Genomic DNA, 23771 nt, shown 5'->3' on the forward strand with positions numbered 1-23771 from the left:
GATTTCACTTACAAATCGTATTCGTTAAAATTGCACGAGTATTCAAATATTTTCGCGTTTCCCCCTCCTACGATCGTTAAAGATTGCAATAAGAAAACGAGATTAATTTCCTTGATACCTATTTATCGTAGTTCGATCGATATCGTGATCGTTGGATCAACGATCGATATAAACGAACCGACGGAGCAACGGTTCTGCTTTACCATCGATCGATCGTTTCGACGCCACGGAAATCGACGATATTTTACCGTGGATCAATACACTTTCCCGGAGCAAGTTCCCAACTCGCGTCTGCAATTTATCGTTCCTACCGCGTAAGGCCGCAATACTGCGGTGGAAGTTAAATGGGAAGCATAGAAAGTTACAGCATATCCCGTCGGAACGGTAGCGGGGAACCATTACAAATTCCACGCAGACCCCGGCCAGATTCCAAGATAATTGTATTCCCTGGATTGAAAAATGGACATCCTCGAACGGTCTCGGCGAAATTTAATTACGAGTCAAATTCTTCCAAGTGAGCCGAAATTACCCGATACGTAAGGTAGAGGACGTAGATCGCACGGACAGCTTGTATCCTCAACGCGACGTCGGCCATTGTATCTTCGAGCCGAAAAAGCCAATAGATGGCGGGGTACATGAATAAATCATCGAACGCGTAGCAAAATAATATCGGGTCGAGCAACGTATTCAACGTTGCGTGCAATTCAAACACCGTCGTCTCTCGAAAAATATTATTTTATTTTATCCGGTCCAACAGGGCAGAAAGCAGAGTTTCGTTCTTCCAACGTGTAATTCCTACAAATTTAAATACCGTATAGAAAGATAAATCGATGGTATAAATCAGGAATAAATAAACTCCTCGATGGTTCTGTCGGTCAATCGCCGGTGTAATTTTTATTCGTTCCGTGCACCGAACGAATAAATTACCCCGAAGCGATCTGTTTCTCGATTCGTATCGTTAATCACAATCGATCGTCGATTACGGTGAAAAATACCGCGATACGTTTCGAGCGCGTTCTTCCCGATGATCCTCGCGTATTTATTCCTGCTCGTTGGTAAAGTCGTCTTCGTGCCGGTCAAAGGAAATCGTTTGTCCCGTGGCCGTAGCTGAACGCGATATTGCCATCGACGCGAAATTGAACCGAAAAACACACGCTTCGGGAGTCGAGTACGGGAACACGAGGTTCGAGCGTCTAAATCGCAACGTGATCTCGCCGAGAATCTGGTGAATCACGGACGGAATCTCGGGAGGTGAAACGATGGGGTGGGGCAAGGGAGGCTGCACGAGCGACGCAAATAAAAGGATGATCTCATTTTGTCGGGAAAACTAGGAAGCACCGCATTGCGGCAATATCGCGCGATCGAGCAAAACCACGGGCGAACCCGTCTCGAAAACAAGAGCACAGTCGGATGAAGCGATGAGAGAGAGAGAAAGAGAGAGAGAGAAGCCGCAACGAGAGCCGGAGAGGCCTTTGGTGCGATTTAAGAACAAAGGTAGGAATGTGGATAAACAGCGCTTGGTCGACGAGGAAGAAACAGCGAAAAAGTGAGATCAGGGTGGACGAGGGAGGGGTAAGAGGGGCAGGGGGGATTCCGCGTGGATCGCGGGGGCCAAGTCGGACGATTCCGTTGCTAGCTGGAACGAGGCAGCGGCCGTGTAAGTATCCGTTTCGATCGCTGCGTCGGATCGGTGCTCCAGAGAGGATCTGGCAACAACGGCTGGAGGAGGAGTGATCTTGCAGGAGCATTGGCCACGCGGGACCCGGGGAGCGAGGGGAGGGGTGTCCCGGGCCTCGGTGGAACGAGGCGCGAGCACAACCGAACGCCGCGATGAAGCGAGAGGGAGTCACGAAGACGACGAAGGCGACGCCGCCGGGACAGAGGCCAGGCCCGGTCCAGCGCTCGTAAAACTCGTCTCGTGCTCGAGAAATACCTCTCGCTGGCGGTGAACTTGGGGAAACTTCCGGCCGAAACGGAGAACCGTGCCCGAACCACTCCACTCTTCGGTGCATTTCTCGATGTGTGCTCGCGGTGGATCTCGCGGGAGTACGTTTGCGTTGTAGAACAACGGGTGAAACCGGCTCGCTCCGGGCGGGAGTAGGGGATCGCGGCACGGGGAACTTTTCGGGGAAACAATGTTTCGCCCCGCGGGAGTGTGAGAGCATCGTTGGATCGACCGAAAATGCAGTGTTTCGCGCGCGAAGATAATACTCGTCCACGTGTGCCACGGGAACACCGACGCCGCGCGCCGCTTCGGCTCGCTTAGTCTGCTACATCCGAGAGCATCGTCTCCTCCACGCGGCTCGTTCTCGTCCGCCGACCTCCAAGGTGAGAGAGCACCCGGAGCTTTTCAGAGAACGCGGTATACATTGCTACCGGGACCGAGCTTTATCACTCGGACGACGCAGCACCGCGAATGACAGCGCCTTGGGCCCGAACGAGTGAGGCGAACTCGCCTCGTTTCGGCCAGAGTTTCATCGTCCGCGCGCTATTTATTTATCCGAACGTTATTGAACGCGACGGCGAGCCGATCGGGCCACCGAATTCAAAACAAACATCGGCGACCGACCGCGGCAGTTCGTGCGCGAACCGTGAACGAGTTTGCGGACAATCTCGTCCGTGCGAAGTACGCGTAACGAGAATGTAATTCGACGATTTCGATACCGGCGTTGGAATTTTACGCTATTGAGCCGGGGATCTCTGGTTCGGGGCACAGACGGGACGGGAGACGACCGTTCATCGCGGATTCGTATCTCGGACAACGCTGTCGATAGTCGCTTCCGGGAACTTGGCGTATTTGTTTGTACGTATTTCGACGAAACCCAGTATCGTTTTTTCACCGGGAAATATCGACTCATCGGAGCGACGTGCGAATGGAAGAGCTTCCCCGATTTTGTAAATTCTATCGGTACGAAACGAGAAAAATGACAGTGCTTCGGGATATGTACGAGTACGGCCCGGCTCGGGACTGTGAGGGGAGAAACGCATGGAACATTTTTTTCGAAACGACGACGATTTAAAGGGGAATAGTGAAAATTTACGGGAAAAGTGATACGTTTGTTTCAAATAGAGACAAAGTAACTGCTGGTACGCGCTGGTTGTATCGATAGAAACAAATAACTAGGAGAAACTTCAATTACGAATATTATCGAAAGACGAACTTATCATCGAACATTCACTGAATGCGTAACGGAACAGACTATTGTCTTATGATCCCAAGTGTGTGCTGCAGTAACCTGTATACTGTGTATATATTATGTATATATATATATGTTTAGAACCGAACAGCGGTTCCATCTCTCAAGCATATTCGAATACTCGACGATAATATGCGCCGTGTCTACGGTGCACTGGCCAACTCCTCCGTTTTCGTGTCCTCTGGAAATTCATTGCTTCAATTTCTCATTACCGATATCGATGTCTCTTCAAAGACCAACGGTATATTCGGTGCAATTACATGATTACACTTATCGTTGATATCGATTTCTAACCAAAGACGAACACCGGTAGACGTTTCCAACCGTCGGGATCTCTGAAACCTTTGAAATACCGTAGTCGTTTACAAAACACTGTAACAATGTTCGTAGACTGAGCCGCGACACAAATTTTTCATCGAAAGGGATACTCTCGACGCACGGAACTTCGAGGAAACCGTCGATCTCCATGAATCTCGCGGATCGGGGGATAACCTGAAATTTTGCGCGAGCGAAACGAGTGTATTCATTGTCGCGGCGGTAATTTCGCGTCGGGGTCGGTGCCAGACGATTTCGTTAGAGGACGCGCGAACGATGGAACCCGACGAGTCGAAGCGAGCCAGGAAATTCGCGGCCGTTAACAAATTTTTTACGCCGCGCGACTTGCTCGACCGGGAGTAAACAAAACCTCGGGACGGCGAATGGCTATTTGATCGAATCGCGGCGTCGGAATGCGAGATGCGACGGAGCGAGGAAATTCAGAGGGGGAGGGGGTGGGGTGGGGGCAAATGACCGGCAATCGCGATCACTCCCTTCCCCCCGATTCCCCCCCACCCGGTCCCTGTACTCTCTCTCACCCCCCATCCCTCGACGGTCTCCTCGTCGGCGATACGCGGTACAATCGACGCGTGACGCGTTCGAAAACTACAAAACCCGAACTAATTAAAAGGGAATCAGCCAGCCGCCGTGACACAAAATCTCCGCGTCGATCGACCGACCGTGATGAGAGGCGTCGAGAGAGGAAGAGAGAGAGAGTGAGATAGAGAAGAGAGAGACGGGCCGCGTCGCGACGAGGTGCAAATCAAATATTAATCGTGCAATTAGCGCCGATTGTACGTTAATCGGTTTTGCTTTTTTTTTCTCGCCGCGGTATGCTCGCTCGCTCGCTTGCGCGCGCGCGCCCACGATCATGGAAAATGTTCGAGGCGAATTGACGCGCGGCCCGTCGCCATTCGCGCGCGCTGTCATCGCCGTCACGGGTTTATACCCGTTCACGGGGCCCCATTAATTTCGGATTAGCCGCGGATTGCTCGGCACCGACAAACTCGCGCGATCCGCGAACCAACGATTAGAAAAGGATAAGCAACGTCTTTGTGCCGGCTGGTTCGACGACTGTCGTCGACTCGGTGTCTCCGAATCGAGCGCGAGTACGCTCGAACGGTGCAAAAGTTGTCGTCAGAGCGACGGGAGTTTCGCAAGCGGCGGTGCTTCGAGGAATGCGACGATCGACGACATTTTTCAACGAGTCGCGGAACCACGAGTAGATCTCAAAGGAGGATTATTTCGCGGCGAGGAACACCGCAATGCGTTCAATTACGAACTTGAATTGAGTTCGAATTTTCATTCATCGAATGACATTTCAACGTTACAAAATTCTATCGGGTTGTTCGGAATGTCGTTTCGTTTTTTCTGGTGAAAATGAAACACGATTTTTTTAGAGCGTATAAACGTTTTACTAAATTATATATTCTCCATTTTGGAAAACGAAATGACTTTCCGAACAACCGAGTAGTTCCATGTTTACATTCGGTAGTCCAAGGTCAAATGTGTTTACACCGTCTAAAAATAAAATACGACGAAAAGCTACGGTAGACACAGTACTCGACAAAATATGATATATATAGTTTTTGAATGGGTCTCAATCTTCAACTACAATTGAAGAGAAAAATACGTTCCTGTTTGAAAAACCCAAGGTGACCTTGGTATCCGCTATGAAAACTCTATTTTCAAAATTTCTGCCCTCGATACTGATCAATTTTTGTCAAAAATTTTTTTTCACCAAATATTCGCTAAATGGCCGATAAATTTGATAAATTACCACATCACCTTGTACCTCGTATCGAACAAATTTTTTCTCAGACTCGTCCAGTTTCAGAGATACCGATGTATCGATACGATCCTCCGCGAGTTAAACCGCTGCTTAACCTTTCGACTACGCACGACTTCAAAACGTACGCCGTGTGCGTAAGATCTCCTCCCATACGTAACGTACACGCGTGTCGAACGCCCATAGGCGTTTATCGCACGCGATGAGTACAAAGAGGCTCGAGAGTGTTGAAACGCGGTATTTACCGATCGCGACGTTACAAAAATCGCGCGTTTGATTCGTTCCTTCTCTTTTCCCAGTAGGTGATTCTTGATTCGTACGTCATGGGGACCAGAGCCGTTGCTGTGGGAGCGGCACCAGGTGCGGCTGGGGTATCGGGCGAGGCTGGTTTAGCCGGTGTACCCAGACTTCTGGAGGACTTGGCCCGGCTCTCCGAGGACAAAGACACGGCTGACATCATCTTTCTGCTCGGTCGGGACGAAACACCGGTGTACGCTCACAGAATTATACTCCAAGCGAGGTCAGTATTCCTCGCGTTCCATATCGTTCCAATCGCGCGCATTAATTTATTCGCGCCCTCGAAATCGTCCATAATGGAACAATTTATATTATTCTCTCTCTCTCTCTCTCTCTCTCTCTCTCTCTCTCTCTCTCTCTTCCCCCTCCCTCCCGATATCCTGCGACGTCCCACGGGGGAGAACGTCATCGACTTCGACGCGTTCTTCCCGCGAACGGAGCCAGTCGAGCTAGAAATTTTATTAAACGAACACCGACGTCGCGCGTCGCCGTGGGATCGAATTAATTGTTAATCGTAATTTTTATTAAAACAGCACGTCGCCACGGCCGTGTACGATCGATCCGTGAACGAGTCGGGATTTCCTCCGAGACCCGGATGACGATCCGGGAAACGCCGCGTATCCACGGGGCGGAAAGGGCGAGATGTACTCGTGAAAAATAAATACGGCTCTCGGCACGGTCGGGACAACGGGTCTCGACGCTTCCAGAAAATGGAGAATTAACGCGGGAACGTGGAACATTACGCTCCCTTATCTTCGCGGCGTTTTCTTGCCGTGTAAATGAAACGGACGTCGCGGGGGGGGGGGGCGCTGTCCGCGTTTCAAAGTGTCCGTAGACTCGCGTTAACCTCGAAAAGACCGAGCTGGGTGCGTTGCAACGGTTAGTCTCAAGTATTAGGGAACAAATAAAATGGATTGATTTTTTTTCTTTTTTTTTTCTGGAAAATTTTACTCCGTTAACGAATCGTTTTTGTGGAATAAATTAGGGAAAAATTAGACGGAGAGATCTTTTCGTACAAAATTCTAAAGAAAATTTTCTAAAGAAGAAAAATAAGATTGTTTCTTTTTTTACGCAATTTGCAGAGAATGAACTAGGAGAAAATTAGTTTGATAGTTTTTCTTTAGAAAATTTGCAGAGAATTTTCTAAAGGAGAAAAATAAGATTAATAGTTTCTCGTTTTACACAGTTTGCGGAGAATAAATTAGGATAGATTCTTTTAAAGAATTTTACTTGCTTAACGACTCGTATTTTCGAAGAACAATTTCTGTTAAGTATTCCCATGCCCGTTATTTTTACTTCAAGACTAAAACATCCCCTCTACAATGTTCGTGTCTCGTTACAACGCATACAAATTATTATCGTCGTTCGAAGCAATCTAAAAAAAAAATATGTCGACACTACCTAAAGTGTCCATACGTTTCTTATTTTAAACAAAACATAATATATAAACGATAGACGTCGACATTCGTATCGTCTAAAATTCCATTCTTAAGAAAAATCGTAAAATTTCCAAGACGGGAGTTCCCGAAACGTTCGAAACGAAAAACTAACCTAAAACCTTCAGATACGAACTGTACGCAAAACAGTGTACTCTGGAAGTGTACAGTGTACTCGCGAATTTTACGCGGGAAATCGAACCGTTTACCCGCGTACGTGACCCTTCCCCCACTACACGTGTCTACGCGTCCACGATCGAGACCGTTGGTGGGGGGAACTGTACTTAATACCGGGGAAACTTACTTCGCGGCAACCACGTCGGGGAAACTTTTTACTCGCCGCCGGGGAACCGGTAGAAGAGAGAGAGGAAAAAAAGGAGAAAGAAAAGAGGGGGGAAAAAAACACCCCGCGGAGTTAACTTTTCCGCAGAATCCGCGAACCAAGCCAACGGAAGTGAAATGATAACTTCGTTAAATTCTTGAAGTCGCCGACGAACCTATACATAATTCACTCGTTCCGGTTACGGGTCTCGCGGAACGGTAGGCGGAGGGCGCCACGATCGTTCCCGCGAAAGTAAAGAGGAGAAAGAGCGATCGTCTCGGGTTGGAGTTTCCCGTTTGCGAAACAATGTTCGGATACGGCGGCGAACTAGGAAAATTCTTGGTCGAGCGAACGGTGCCCCTTCGGGGGTGAAAAAAATCGCGAAGTCATCGAACTTTCTTCTTTCGCTGGAAAGAAGGAGGAGGGTGGGGGACGATGGTGGTACGGCGGTGGAGTCCGGCGATGAATTTTAATTAAGGGGCCGGTAAGATCGTTACGGCGAGATGAATCGATCGAACGTTCTAATTAGTCGGACAATAAGGGAAAAGAGTGCCTACTCGGGAGGATTCGGGTCGGTGCGGCGTCTCCCGGCCGCGTTTTCGCCAGCTTGAATTCTAATTGTTTTAAGAAGCCGAGTGCCGCCGGTGGTACCGGCGGTGGTGGGGGTAGCGTCACGGGACCCGAGGGGGCGGGCCAGCGTCAAGGCAACGACATTCCGCGGCTACGGGCCGATGCTAATTGTAAAGTCAATTACGATATTTCCGTGGAACCCTTTTGATATCGGCGCTGGAGGGTAACGCTGGTTCTTTTGTCATCGGAGGTGGATGGTGGGGGAATACTGGCGCCCTCTTTTCTCTCTCTCTCTCTCTCTCTCTCTCTCTCTCTGTCTCGTTCCACCGACACCGGGCCTCGGAAAATTAAGTTACGCATGCTCGTGACAGGCGTCCGCGGGAGAAACGAATGGACAATACGCGACCGCACTCAGAACTCGCGGTGCTCTACAGTCCGGTGAAAATCCTGACAAAGAGTCGCGGGTACCCACACCATAACCCCTCCCCACCACTCACGTTCCCTTGTAATCCTTGTCATTTCGAAAAGCGAAACGAGTACGAGTTGGTCGACAACGGGAGAGAAGAAATTGAAAAACAAGCCCCCGGTGCTTCGATTGCACGATGGCACTTGAACGCGCGCGCGCAATCCCAAACCCCGAACACACTCGTTGCTTGTCGTTGCTTGTCCAGTTACGCGTCGAATCGGTCATTAACGATCCCGTGAGTTCGTTTTCCAAAGTTTGCCCCGAATCGGTAATTTTTGTCTCTGGTGTCACGATGACACTGTATGTACACATTTTAAGAGAAAGTGAGTCTCAAGTATTGGAAGGTCGAGGAAAATTTTACGTTCGATTCGAACGCAAGGTTTGCGTGTTTCTTGCAGGGACGAATATGTGGATATTGACTCGGGGATGTACGAGTGAATTTAGATTTCATATTTGGACCCGGGTGTATGTTTGGTGAAACGTTCGAAAGCGTTGGTCGAGGTTTGGCGAAGTTTGGATGCGTGTTTAATTGTAGGAGACAGACAAAGGTACTGCAAGAATATTTTATCCCTTTGAGAAACGATATTTGCGATTACAAGGCGTGTGTGAATAAATCTGCGAGTCATTGTGCCTAGAGGGTGTCCCGATAATCACCGGTCGATTTACTTTAGGAACGAAACTCAAATGGTTTAAGTAATCTTGATTTCTTTTTTCACGATCGATTTACCATCTATCTGGATAATATACGTCAAGTTTCAGGTTAATCGGTTGGACGTTTTAAAAATGGCGCGAAATTCAAGTCGACCGGTGATGATCGGGACACACTGTACATAGTCCCTATGACAAGGTACAAAATCACGTACTTCCCTCGTACAGTTGATCCTCGTGTCTCGAAAACCTCTAGAACACTGTAATTTTGTTCGTCCCCTTCCGTCGGTCTTCGTACAAAGACTCTGTGCGTGAAATGTTCATTCGTTAAATCTCCTTCGCTCGAGAACATCTACAAGTCGAAGATTTTGGTTCTTTATTCGAGGCTCGCTCGTATTTCTCAAAATATCCAGACAGCATCGTTCGAGAAATGAATTTTTTATAAATCGATATCTCTCGACCTTTCCACCGAAAGGAGCACGTACCAGCTCACACCGCTAGAAAACCTTCTAATTGCAAAATTTCAATTATTAACCGAACTAGCTTTTTAGACCGTTAGACTCGGTCCAACAACGCTTGAAGCGCTGTTGCGAGCGCTCGTCGAGAAACTTTTAATTGTGTTTATAACGAAAGCTCTCGAAATAACGTACCGAATCAAATTTAGTAGCGGTAAATTTAGAATGTACAATTCGAATTACAAAATCGCGTCCCGGAACAATGGCTGTCGGATTCCCGTGGAATTATCGAAACCACCGCGGCACAAAATTAGGAACGTTCGAAATCGTTTCGGGGAGTATTAACTGTTTAAATATAAAACTACTATAGAAAAGTTGGTAATATTAAAATTGCGAAGAAGTCACTATCACTGTGATAAATATTCAGTTTGTCACATTCTCTTAAAAATATAACTCTCTTAGCTGAATGTCTTAAGGGAGGATATTACTGTGAGACGTCAAAAAATGGACAAATTTTGCAAATTTTTTTCCTGAGTAATTACTAAACGAAAAATGCAGTCCTTTTCAGAGAATATAGATATAACTATCAGCTTCGTTTTACAATTTTTCGAAATTAAAATTGTACGAATTGGCGAAATTATTCGCTATTCCCTTCTGGTGAAACATTGTTTGTCGGTCGTCACAATTGACAAGAATTGGGATGTTTGAAATAAAAAAATATTGTCGAGGCATAAACTAGAGATTATCATCTAAAATGTAGCATACGATTTTTCGAAAATTGTAATGAATGTGAAAATGGTCGAAGTTTGAAGAAAAATCAATCACTTTTATAAAAGAAAAACGACTTTAAGCGTGTATAAAAAATTAAACAATTAACATACTTAAAGAAATCGTACGTCACATTGTAGAATACTCTATACAGAATATCTTTATAAAATTTGAAGTAAATCGGACGTGCACTTCCGGAGATTTCGTCAGATTGAAAACTATAATCCTGAGAAAAACGTAAAACAAATTTATTTGTAGCTGCAACTTCCCTAAATATTTGAATTTCGAAATATCCTTTCGACGTAACATTCTACACGCTTCGATCTTTAAGAAAATATTTTTTCTCTAAACAAATATCTAATTAATAACCCAAGTATTCATTATGACGGAAATAAATACAAATTCCCCCAATTGCATTAATTAGATATTTTTTTATGAAAAATGTGTAATTAATAATTTCTACATGTTCTTAAACAAACTAAATTAAATACATTAAAAAATGATTAAATTGTCTGGACTCGTCAGGGTGGTGTCCTCCCTTAACCAAGAAAGACGAACAAGCTTGGTACTCGAACACAGAGGAAGGGTTGAACGGCGTACCCGTTTAATTTTCAATCGTCTACGCGAAACACACACCACCGTGCAGAAGTGGGCGTTAGGAAAAATTTGCTCGAAAAACGGAGCGAGCCGGTTTGTGTCGTCGACACGCCCGTAATTATGCACTCGAGTACAATACCATAGATTCGTATCGATCGCGGAACGATCCCCGATAATGGACCGCGGTGCGAGAAGCCACCGTTCGTTTCACCGTTGGCGAAATCGCGGTGTTCGTTGGTCGCGGAATTTGACTGAACGCGTGCACCGGAAGCGTGTAGGCGGTTTTTCCACGGAAATCGACGGAGCCGCTATATAATCGGGCGCTTGGTCGTTAGTAGCGGAGCCCGCGGCGACATTCAACCCTTGCCGCCGTGAAACCAAGCATCCGCGACCCTCGTTTCTCTGCGCGACTAGCCCCCTACCCCTAACCGGTTCTCTCTGTCTCTCTCTCTGGCTCGAGACTCGTGAACCAACGTTACCGAGCCCCCGCGACACCTCGCCGACACACCAGACGCGCGATGCCCTATTCTTTTCTCGGCGTCGCTCGCTGATATTTGGTTTTCTTTGATTCCGCGCCGGCGTTCGCCTGTGATTAGGGAAAAGCTCTCCTCGCCGCGTTCCTTCCCTCTCTCTCTCTCTCTCTCTCTCAGCGTCCTTTCTCCGCCCCCTTTACCCCCACCCGCGGCGCACGGCTCGTTCCGCGTACCATCTATCGCGACCGAGCATCCGGCGCCTTTATTCCCCTCCCCTCCACCGCTACCACGGTTACCACGCAGCGGCAACGACGACAGCGGCAGCGTGGCTTTTGTACGATATCGCGTCCCGGCCACGGTCAGAATTGTTCAGCCGCGTGGAGCTCGACGTGGAAAAGATCCACAACGATGGTCCGAGTACCGAATAGGTGGAACAGGGGCGACGAAAACCGTTTGAATAACAAGGGGATCGTTCGCTCGAAGAACACTACGGTCGTTCCACGTCGCGAGAATTGAAACGATAGATGTCGCGAGAATTGAACCGATAGATGTCGCGAGAATTGAACCGATAGATGTCGCGCGGTGGAACGATTCCTACGGTGTTCCATCTCGGCTATTTCCCTAAAATTCAATCGGTTGTGTATCCACCGTGTGTTTCCCGGGATCAACGTCCTCGTCGAAGAATTTCGCTAGATCGACGAGCGAGACGGAAAGGTTTCGACGCAACGGAGATCGATTCGTTTGAAACGGAGAAGAGTTTGAGGTTAGGTCGGAAGAGAAATTACATCGCGCGAGTTCTCCCTCTCACTCGGGCGCGCAAGCGCACGAGCAAAGAGCGAGCCGAAGAACGCGCGCGACTCCGGATACTTGAATATTTCCCTCTAATTTGCGGATACAAATGCGCGCACTATCACTTTGATATTATGCGCGCGGTCCCGCTTCGTTACCAAACTGCACGCGAAAGCACAAAGGTCGTGCTTTTTCCGTCGGTTAAAAGTCGACCCGCGGACTAGGCGTATACGTAGCCGTAGAACCGTTGGTGTAACGGGTTGGGTGTTTTTAATTTTTTTGAGCACCAGTTTTCGCGGGTCGGCCACGATTTTCCAAGTTTCGCGCACTTCTGTCGACGAAGCTGAGCGTTTGTTAACGCCCCGGTTATATTATAATGTCAAAGCAACACGCGGTGCATGCCTTTTCCATTTGCGCTCGGGCTCTTTGAGCGGAGTTTCTTTTGATTCGATACGAGCCACCCCCACCATCCCCCCTAACACCGCCCCCACGCGCTTTACCCTCTCGCGAACTCTTCTCCGCCTCCGCGGCGCAACGTGTACCGGCAAACGTTGGAAAATCTTTCCGCTTCGTCGAGTCTCGCGGTATTAGAAACCGTACGAGTCGTCGAGGCGGTCCGTTGTCTTCGTCGACGATGGAAACGGCCCGTTCAACGCCGTTCGTTACGCGAACCACCACCACCGCCCCTTGTCTAATGCACGACTCTCTTTCCACGACACCGTGAATCGATAGACCGCGCTCGAGTACGATTTCAACGCTGAAATACGCTCCTACTTACCCGCGACGCTGTGCCGAGCGAACGCGAGCAGCGAGCTTCTTTCTCGTGTTTCTCGCGCGGAGAACAGTCCTCGAGGTGTTTGGAACTAGAGTATAATGTCTACGTGTACGCCTCGATCGAGAAAGAACTCCTGTCCAATGTATATTCGTACCGCGAGCTCGATCTTGATCGAGAGTCGAGGATTCGAAATATTATATTATATAATATAATATAATATAAATTCGAGGGTTGTTTGGAAAGTCGTTTTTTTATTTTTGTGAAACACTATTTTTTTTAGAGTGTGTAAACATTTTATTCAATTGTATATTCTCCATTTTGAAAAACGAAATTACTTTCCGAACTAATATGTAGGATACTTTACCGATGAAAAGCTTCCACAATCCTTTTCCTATTTTCATTTATACACTTCTCCAGCACACCCTTCAGAAGCCATCATATGATAAATATTTAAAATAAAATACTAAATACTAAAATACTTGAGTATTTTCCCAATTGGACACTACTCAAATTATATCATCAATCCAGTGTACTGCACATCCCAAGTAGAATCTTCATCGATCTACCATCGATTTACTCGAAAATAGAGCTGTGAAAAAATGTTACTACACGTTTTTGACTAATTCTTCCACCCAGATTCACCCTCGATAAACTTTCACCATCCTGTACATCGAAAACTTGCAATATCTCCACTCGCGTTGGAACTCTCCGAATTATTGGATTGTTCCGAAAGTCATTTCCGGAATGGAGAATATATAATTTTATAAAATGTTCGTACATTTTAAAAAAAATCGTATTTCATTTTCACTAAAAAAAAAAAAAACGAAATGACTTTCCGAACAACCCAAAATAGGTTCGATAAGTTTTGTCGTTCGATGAGAAATAGAGCTATTAAGTTCGTTGTTTTATTTTTCTAAAGATGGTACTACTCTTTGACGAACGTGTGTGAAGTTTCGTGTAGATCTGTCGACCCATTCGTATATTTACACTTCAAAGTTAAAGTATAGCAGTATTTTTTGTACAATGGAAAAAACGATAAAACTTATCAAACAATCTAGTATACCGATCGGAGTTGGTAGAGAAACTTTCGAGAAAGAAGTCGCCTGCCCTCTGGTGGCGAAATTGAAAATTACCGCCACAATCCCTCAGTTCAAGAAATTGTTAGTTCCTTACCTAAAGTAAACGATCGAAATCGATTTGAATAGCACAGTGATACATTTTGGACGTAAGGATTGATTATCCGTGAAAAATGTTATTACTCTACACTTTCGATTTATCTCTTCACAGAGATTTGTCCTCGATCGGCTTGCACCAGTTTGATAACACCCTGTATACTTCGAGTAACACAGTGACATTCTTTGCATGTAGACATTGACCGTATGAAAGTGTACTCGTGCTCCTCAAATATTTAACATCGATTTATTCGAAAATGGAGCTCCGTAGGAAAAAAACGTCACTCTACATTTTCGACTTATTCCTTCACCGAGATTCACCCTCGATCGACTTGTGCCACCAGTTCGGTAGCACTCTGTATATTTACACAAGAAGTATCTAGTAACCGACCGAAGCTTTCCACACGAGATTCTTTTACACCGTACCTTGTTGGTCCTTTCCAATGGAACCGTGTAGATAGTCACGTACACCTTTCGTTAGAAAAATATTTTCGTGGCTTCGTTTTCAAGTAAATCGATGATAATGTTTCTACTGTGGGGTGTGTAGTACATTGGATGGTATAGTTTGAGTCGTGTCCAATTTGGAAAGTACTTACTTAAATATTTTAGTATTTAGTATTTTATTTTCAATACTGGGTTGTTCAACAAATAATTTCGTTTTCCAAAATGGAGAATATATAATTAAACAAAATATTAATACATTCTAAAAAAATCGTGTTTCATTTCCACCAAAAAAAAAACGAAATGACTTAACAACCTAATACCATCGTGTTATCTCACTCGTATCCAATCTGGAGTAATTTATTCTTTAAGACTACCAATTGTTGAGAAAATTTGCCAAGTGTATTCGACACAGTGTTTATCAGTCTGTAGATCATTGCAAAAATATTCCATTGTTTTATTATCTCGCTTAGATGCCATCCAGACCTTTCGTTGATAATGAAAGGTTGAAAATTCATCGAAAAGAGCTGGAAAAGGTACACCATAACACAAAGAATCGATTTTTATCGCGCGAAGGCTCGATTCGTACGAGTTTCGAGGAATCGACGTTCGAACTCGACCACCTTAGTGAAAAATACCGTGGAACAATTTATTAATCGTAAATAATTAATACTTAGACACTAGTCAGATAACAGTAAGTAACGTGACTACTGTGTGTAATTATATACAACGCTTCAGGACTCTTGGTTCAACACTACTCGACTCAACACTGCTCGACTCAACGCTACTTTTCCTTTCGGAAAAAGGAAAGACTCTTACCCGGTTTCCCACACTCCCACCACACACTCTCCTGCACCCTCACTCGTTGCTCGCCAAATTTCGCTAACACGAGCCACCGTCAACCGCCTTTTCATTGGGTCTACTCCGACCCTTGTCGACTCTTATTCTCTTTTATTGCCCTCTTCCAAGCACGATCCTTAAAATTATTGTAGGACTTGTATTTAAGAACCAGGATGTATCAGAAATGTTTATTCAACTAAGACCATGAGTAATAACCAACAATAACGATATTCTATCGAGTAGACGAAACTTCTCAAAGTACTGTGAAATCGTAATCTACTATACTGTATCTTAAAACTTATGTATCTTAAGCACGATCCTTAAAATTATTGTAGGACTTTTATTTAAGGGCCAGGATGTATCAGAAGTGTTTATTCAACTAACACCACGAGTAATGACCAACAATAATGATATTCTATCGAGTAGACGAAACTTCTCAAAGTACTTTGAAATAGTAATATACTATATCGTATCTAGAGTAGACAACACTTCTCTAGATACTTTAAAATTGACCATACTCTACGATAGTCTAGATTCAATGTTCTCTCTCCAGAAACACGCTACTACAACCATCATTCAGAACGATGACCCTTTTCATACCCCAGAATTTGAAGCCATACGTGACTTATGTCACGCTTCTTGAGAATGCCGAAAGTTGTACTGGTTCGAAAGACAACATCAAACGTGTCATTGGTGAAATTGATCTTAGTTTTCGCGAAAACGTGGTGAAAAATTTTGGGAAAGATCGGCGGTCTGTAAAAGAAACCTAAGCGACCATTTGGAAGATATCTTATTCCATTATTAACTCCCGAGTTTCTACTTTCAAACAAAAGAAAAAGTATCAAGATTACCTAAACCGTTCGAGTTTTATTCAAAAAGTAAATCGACCGGTGATGATCGGGGCACCCTCAATCGGGTCACTCTCCCCCATGCTCTTTCTCTCTCACACACACACTATTCGCTATAATCTTACACTATGTTCTCTCAAAGCTACGTTTTCCTAAACCCACGCCACGCTAACTCCCAAGTTTCTACTTCTAAATAAAAGAAAAAATATCAAGATTACCTAAACCGTTCGAGTCTTATTCAAAAAGTAAATCGACCGGTGATGATCGGGACACTCTCTATCAAGTCACTCGCCCTCATGCTCTCTCTCTCACACACACACTATTCGCTATAATCCCACACTAAATTCCCTCAAAGCTACATTTTCCTAAACCCACGCCACGCTAAACTCACTACATCAAAACATTTTCACTCGAATCGACACCTCTCTTAAACATCCCTTCCGATCGGTATTCGTGTCTCGCGCGAGACCGAACGCAACAAACGTTGCACACCGCGCGAAATTAATATACAAAGTACTTTCGTGGAGTTTCCACGCGTAGAGGTGAAAAAAAAGAAAGAAAGAAAGAGAAGAAAGAAAGAAAGAAAGAAAAATATAAAGAGTACGCGACGACGATTCTAGACGCGAAAAGGGTGCACAACCCGTTTCTAGACTCGTCGATGTTGAGAGCTTTCCTTTTGTGCGTCTAGTCGCGGGCGGCAGCTCGCGCGGAAACGACGACGTTCGACGACGGGAGACCCGTGATCGAATGGTCCCTCTCCCAATGGGTCATGGGGGATCCGCTTCCAGCTCGAGGTGCCAGAAAAGATTCGCTCTTCCGTGTCCCGTTTCGCTCTCCGTGGAGCCGCCGCGACCACCCCCCACCCTCCACCCACCCCCGTTTGAACGCCGCGAGGGGTTCGCGGAGTGACTTTTCGAAGGTCGCCATTAATTTCTAGAGGAACGGAAACTAAAGCCCGGGGACCGCTCGCGGGAGCTAGAAAGCGTACGTTACGAACACCTCTCGTGGCAACGGAGCTTCCTGACGAAGTCAATTAAGCCCTTTTGTAACAAGAAACACTGCCAGAAGTGGGAGCGCCGGGCGAGACACGAGAGAGAGGGAGAGAGAGAGAGAGAGGGGGAGAGAGAAGGAGTGGGGTGTTCGTTAGAAGGGCCCACGCAGCCGCGGCACATTTACGCGCACGCAGCACCAATTCGACCCTCTTCTTTCCATTGTTCCCCGCCCATCGGGCCCCCGCCACCCCCCACCACCCCCCACCACCCGCCACCCGGACCTACCGCGGACCTGTCGCGTGGTAATTATCGTTCGTTGAGAATCGATGCAGCAGGGATTTCATCTCCGCAGGTGCAAGAACTTCACGGCCGCGAAGAGGATCGGGACACCGGGGAATCCCACACCGGTGCGTATGTCGCACGCTCATCCGGAAACATTTCGGCAGTTCATACATTACATCTACACCGGCAAGGTAAATAGTGTTTGAGATTTAACCGGGGTTTTGCGTACGAGCTGTTCGGAACAAGGACAATTTTCATGGATTGTGAGAAAATGAAAAATTGCGAGGATCTTTTATGATTTGATATTGGGTACTTGTACAGAGGTTCAAAGATGGCGCGGTTGGGATTACCGGGGAGGGAGTTTGTTGGAGTTAATTTAGTAGGTTGTTGGATGAGTTTTGTGGGTTTTGTTTTTAGTGTTAGGAAATATTGTTTGGGAAGTTGTTTTTTTTTTCAAAGTAGAGAATATATAATTTTTTAAACTTTGCACTCGAAAAGTGACCCAGTGCAGATTTTAAAATTTCTAAGTTTCAAATTTTTCCAAGTTTGAATTTTTTAAGGGGGAAACTTTCTTCGTTGCTCGAGATAAATAAAGTATCTTGTGTGCGGAATATGTCGACGAGATAACATTCAAATTTATTCCACGATTTGTTTTCATATGTGATATGAAAGATTTCTTTGAGGTTTTGTGTTTTCGAAAATGGAGAATATATTATTTTTAATCCTTTGCACTTGAAAAGCGACCGAGTGCAAATTTCTAAATTTCTAAGTTTCAAATTTTACTAAATTTAATTTTTCAAGAGGAAAACTTCCTTCGTGGCTCGAGATAAATAAATTATCTTGTATACGGAATATGTCGACAAGATAAATAAAGTATCTTGTATTCGAAATATCTCGACGAGATAACATTCAAGTTTAGTCCAGGATTTATTTTCACATCCGATGTGAAAGATTTCTTTGAGATTTCTTGCGTAGAGAAATAATATTGCGTTTTCCAAAATAAAGAATATTTAATTTAACCAAATATATAATTTAAACGAATTTGCACTAGAAAAACGACCAAGACTCGCAAAAGAGACCGATGCATCGGGATTTTTCAAAGTTTTCTAAATTTCAATTTTTCAAGAGGAAAACTTTCTTCATGGCTCGAGATAAATAAACTATCTTGTATGCGAAATATCTCGACGAGATAACATCCAAGTTAATCCACGATTTATTTTCACATCCAATATGAAAGATTTCTTTAAGGTTTCTCGCGTAGAGAAATGCTTCGAACGCAAAGGGTTAATTAAATGTTTATACACTGAAAATCTGAAAAAATAGTGTTTCGTTTTCACCAAAAAGAACTAAATAACTTTCCGAACAAACAAATAGTATGACACTTGAACTTGGAAAAAGTGTAAATATACGAACGAGTCGAGAAATCTACATGAAACTTCAAACTCACATCTTTACAAAAATAAAACGACGAACCTAATAAAACTCCATTTCTCATCGAACGACAAAATTTATCGAGCAACATATTATACGTAGGTTACAATCTAATTATTGTAATCCTTTTGCAAGCCAAATTGTACAATACGAGAAATTTATTTACGAACGTAGGTGCGTTTATATTTACAATTTTTTTATTTTGACGCAAAGAGTTTTAAAAGTGTTACCGGCATGGAGAAGACTTGATGAGAAAAATGATCGAAAAATGAATCAATCGGAGATCGAAATCGAGTAAAATCCAAGTGCCGTAAAATCGTTGTAGAAACAGTAACGAATAACGTGTATATTGAATGTTCGATAATTTAGCGATATTCGATTTAAAAATAGGAACGATACGAAACACATAACTGTGCGTGTATATTTGAAGTAATACCTTTGAGGTAATAATATAGTGGTAATAAAAAATATATGGACGCGTATTCGAAGTAATATATACATTTGAAGCAACGATACAATGGTGGTGAAAGATAGGGGTGGTGTAAAACACGTATAAACGTACATTTGAAGTAATATACACACGTAGGTATTTTACGTCGTTATTATTTTTACGCCAAATGTTGCCAAGTTATCGTCAATAATTCTCCCAATGCAAACCAGTTATATTGGCGTAGCAACGATTTTATAATACTTTGGTTTTGTATCTTCGATTGATTTTCTTGTTAATCCTTTCGAAAATGATTGGTTATTTGAAGAAAAAAAGAAGATGAAAAATAATACTGGGGAATTCCAGTTGTCGTTGCTTCAAACTTTTCACAACAAATCATTTTTAACAACCGTTTTTATAATACTTGGTTTTGTATCTTTAGTCGATTTGTCGATTGATTTTCTTGTTAATCGTTTCAAAACTGATTGATTATTAGAAGAAAAAAAGGAGATGAAAAATAATACTGGGGAAGTCCAGTCGTTGTTGCTTCAAACTTTTCACAAGTCGTTTTTAACAACAGTTTTAGGACAATAGGAATATTTTTTCATTATGAAAACATTCTTGAGGATCCTGCGCGAATTATTTTCATTTCAGGTTAAAAATGACCGTTTTTCAACAACCTCCTCCTCCTACTCCTCCTACTCCTCTACGCGAGAAACCGTCGTGTACGAAAGTTCCCGCTGACCCACAGTGCACGGCCGAGTTTCTCACTCCTGGTAACTTTTCTATATAGATCATGCTACAGGACAGCGGCATCTTCGAGATGCTGGGTCTCGCCCAGGAACTCGGTGTCGAGGAACTTTGGAGAAGTTGCGAGGAACACGTTTCCGCCACTCTCAGCCCCGGGAACGCGTGTGCTCTGTTGACTGCGGCTCTGGATGCCCAAGAGCGAGTTCCTGGTAAGTTATTCACGGGATCCTATTAAAAGTCGAAACACCGAACAATTCCCATTGTCGTCGAACTTGACGGTTTCGTTCCGCCCGGAGAAACGCGACGCGCGTGAAATTCGAATCGAGTGGAAACGATTCGCCTACTCGTGGCTATTGACGAGACGAGACGCTGAGTAACGAGAATTCACGCGAGATTATCAAGAATTAACGAACTTAAAGCGCGGAGTGTGTATTGGTTCGTACAGTTCGCACGATTTTACTTAATTTTTTTCATTACGTTATAGAACCGATAATAGTAGGCTTTGAACCATTCGTATTATGTTATTTTGTTCCGTGAAATTAAGAAAATTGTTTATTCTATGTATTTGTTTTTCGTTGAAAAAGTTTCTTCTCGCACGGTAAGTTACCGACTGTGTTCTTCGTCGCGTAAGTTGGTGTATTTGCTACCGAGGCAGCACGTTGTAGAACAATCGTACGGTATCAGTGGTGCCAACTAACCTTTGCCTCTCTTGACATTTTTCATTATTCGTATTGAATTTGGTAAAATATAATTTACAACGCGTTCGTGTTATTGTTCTTTTATGGCTGCGCAATATTGTTTGAAACTGTCTAAGATATAGGGAGTTTAAAACTATATAATATGTTCGTGTTAAGAACCGGAATAAAAGAACTAGAAACAGCAGTTGGTACGACCACGACGCCGCATTTTCCGGCATTCGGCATACGTGAAACACACGTTCGTTAAGCGTTGCCTATTAATTTTTGAAAACCAACAACAATGTCTTACAAAGGACCACAGAAAGTGCAAAAGGTGATGGTACAACCCATTAACCTCATATTTCGATATTTGCAAAACCGTTCGCGTGTGCAAGTTTGGTTGTTCGAGAACATAAACCTCCGAATCGAGGGTCACATAGTTGGTTTCGACGAATACATGAATTTGGTACTGGACGATGCAGAGGAATATTATATGAAGACGAAAAACAGGAAACCGCTCGGACGCATCATGTTAAAGGGCGACAATATAACATTAATACAAAATACGAATCCAGGGGTGAATTAAGTACCGCATCATAACCTCGGAGAACATTTTAGGATAAATAACAAATGTCTTCTTTTGTACTCTGCGTGATGATCGCGTGTGTATATTGTACTCGGCAAAATGTGACATAAAAACACTCCATTAGGACGAACAATGTCAAATCGATCGTGACAAATTGTTATTCTTAACCGAGGGATGTATTTGTTACCGTAATTTTGTACTTTCCAAGACATTTAGAACTGTCACACATTAAGAACTTTATTTGCAAAGTTTGTACTTTGACGGATGGAAATTGATGCGACCCATCGAATTGTATTCGATTTTGTACTATCGTTTATCTTTTACATGAATTATAGATGTAAATATTACACGACAAAATAATTAATGTAACGGATATGAAGACTACTTGTGTTTAATAAATATTTTTGAATCGTAACGCTTACTTTATTGATAATTATAAAGTATATGTAATGTTTAAAGAAACATTGGTGTAACGTTAAAATTCGTTAAAGTTAAGTATCGTTCGTAAGAATATATCTAAACGTTAATAATTCTTCGCAAATAACAGAGTATTTTTTCTTACCGCAGGTGGCAAAGGGGCTTGTTCGTCTTTCATCGAAAGATGCTTCGCTTTCATCGGAGAGAATGCAGTAGACACGGTTAAAACGACTGCATTTTGTAATCTCCCAAAGGACGCACTGGTGAAGCTTATATCTTCCGACTATCTGGGACTGGAGGAAGAGGACGTCTGGAGAGCGGTTCTAAATTGGGCTAAATATCAGGTTCTTTTTCTTTCGAAATTCTATTCCGTTTCCGAGTACTTCGTATCCCTTGAATTCCAAGAAGACTTAACGCTCTGACCATGCGTATGTCGTGCAAGGTCTTAGACCTTATGTCGCATACGATTATTATCGGGTCCTTGGGTCCTTAGGTTCTTGGATCGGAATTTAGAATTACGAGTTAAGGAACGCTTAACCGTACGGACCACGCTCCTAGGCAGGGGTGACGCAGCCTACTCAACACTGGACAGAGGAGGAACGCTTGAGGGTTTGCCAACATTTATCAGGGGTGATAAATCATGTTCGCCTGCTGCTAATCGACAGCCAGGTCTTTGCGGAGGAAGTAGAACCAACCGGAGCAGTGCCTATAGAGTTATCCTTGGAGAGGTACGAATTTTTCAATCCCGATCGATCAAGTGGCTCAGAATGCATAAGGTACGGTTTGCCAGGAAATTTTGTTTTTCTTGGAGGCTTTCGATTTTTACGTTTTGTTTTAGGTATAGATATGCAGCACTACCCAACAAGTATGCAGAAATTTGTGCAGACAAGCGGTTACAGCCAAGAGTAAGTCCTTTTCTCTTTCCCGGGTCACAAATCCTATCTCGCGATAAGATGGGTTTTCAACGTCTTCTGAATCAATGGTACGGGTCACCGAAACAGAGTTGGCGTTTAGTATATCGGTAGGTTTAATGTGCAATCAATGAAGATGTATCGTCGTTGACAAAACGTACTAATTGTTTTACGCGTTTCAGAGCCTCTAGTCATGGTTACTCGGCAACATCATTTCATCGACATTGCGACGGAGTTTGTCCAACATACGTAATTGCACTGGTATGTAATTCCAAGAGGCGAAATTAAGTCGACGAATAAGATTTTTTATGCTCTTTTAGGGAACTCGTGGAGAAATTTGCGGTGGTTTTAGCGATGCACCATGGGGCAAAACGAATGCTAAAGGGCACTACATATTTTCAGAGAAAGCTTTCCTGTTTACTTTGACGAATAATCAGGACGTACCCCCGACAAAGTACGACATCGTGAAGAGACCATTCGCAATTTGTTATCATCCGGAGTAAATATTATTCACTTAACGTATCTAAACAAATACAATCGTGTAGAACTATATCGATTTTCTAATACCGTTGCAGCATTGGACCAATTTTTGGGGCTGGAGCCGATTTACTCATTTCCAGTAATTGCAACGTGAATATGGAAAGTTACAGTAATCTTCCCCACAGTTACGACGGTGAACATGCTTCCAATACCGTACTCATGGGAGACTATCATTTCCCTGTAGTAGATTACGAAGTTTTTACTCCCAGCCATTCGGTTCCCAAATCCACGCATTAACGATATATAAATATTATCTCTCATTCCATAAGCTTGTACATATATAACTTCGCGAGTACAACGTAAAATGGATATGTATTATCAGAGATTGAAACGTAAGAGTGCAATTTGTTGTTCGGTTTATAATTGAAGTAAATTTTAAACGCGCACAGGGTATAATTAGCAGAAATGTAATTTTTGTACTATTCGGAATAAATGGAAATGAATCATTACGTATGTTTAGTCGCCTCTATCTTTTTTACACGATGAAAATCTAACGCGCGTTGTAAATTACATGCGATGGTCGTTTTGGCTCCGTTTACGGTAGCGATTGAAATCGACCG

At 43.9% G+C, this 23771-nt stretch overlaps 3 protein-coding genes across 10 annotated transcripts in view; 2 read left to right on the forward strand and 1 right to left on the reverse strand.

Annotated features, from left to right (window-relative positions):
* Fz2 (frizzled 2) overlaps window positions 1-23771 on the reverse strand; it is a 319520-nt gene that overhangs the window by 294899 nt on the left and 850 nt on the right. The window lies entirely within an intron of this gene.
* On the forward strand, window positions 1336-23658 carry LOC143149690 (BTB/POZ domain-containing protein 9). Of its 8 annotated transcripts, none has more exons than XM_076317269.1 (10): window positions 1336-1494; window positions 5601-5821; window positions 17543-17663; window positions 20124-20289; window positions 21911-22104; window positions 22319-22536; window positions 22599-22781; window positions 22854-22932; window positions 22992-23170; window positions 23247-23658. In XM_076317269.1, exons 2-10 carry the CDS (start codon window positions 5625-5627, stop codon window positions 23446-23448), a joined length of 1539 nt encoding a protein of 512 aa, XP_076173384.1. In that variant the 5' UTR covers window positions 1336-1494; window positions 5601-5624; the 3' UTR covers window positions 23449-23658. The 8 variants fall into 8 exon arrangements, with proteins under 8 accessions (XP_076173384.1, XP_076173419.1, XP_076173376.1 ...); XM_076317304.1 differs by having other exon boundaries at window positions 5604-5821; XM_076317261.1 differs by lacking the exon at window positions 1336-1494 and adding an exon at window positions 1631-2328.
* Window positions 20976-21758, forward strand: LOC143149727 (putative small nuclear ribonucleoprotein E). The gene has a single exon (XM_076317332.1). It carries the CDS (start codon window positions 21059-21061, stop codon window positions 21341-21343), a length of 285 nt encoding a protein of 94 aa, XP_076173447.1. The 5' UTR covers window positions 20976-21058; the 3' UTR covers window positions 21344-21758.

This window comes from Ptiloglossa arizonensis, chromosome 1 (genome assembly GCF_051014685.1).
Source record: "Ptiloglossa arizonensis isolate GNS036 chromosome 1, iyPtiAriz1_principal, whole genome shotgun sequence".
NCBI classification, from domain to species: Eukaryota; Metazoa; Arthropoda; class Insecta; order Hymenoptera; family Colletidae; genus Ptiloglossa; species Ptiloglossa arizonensis.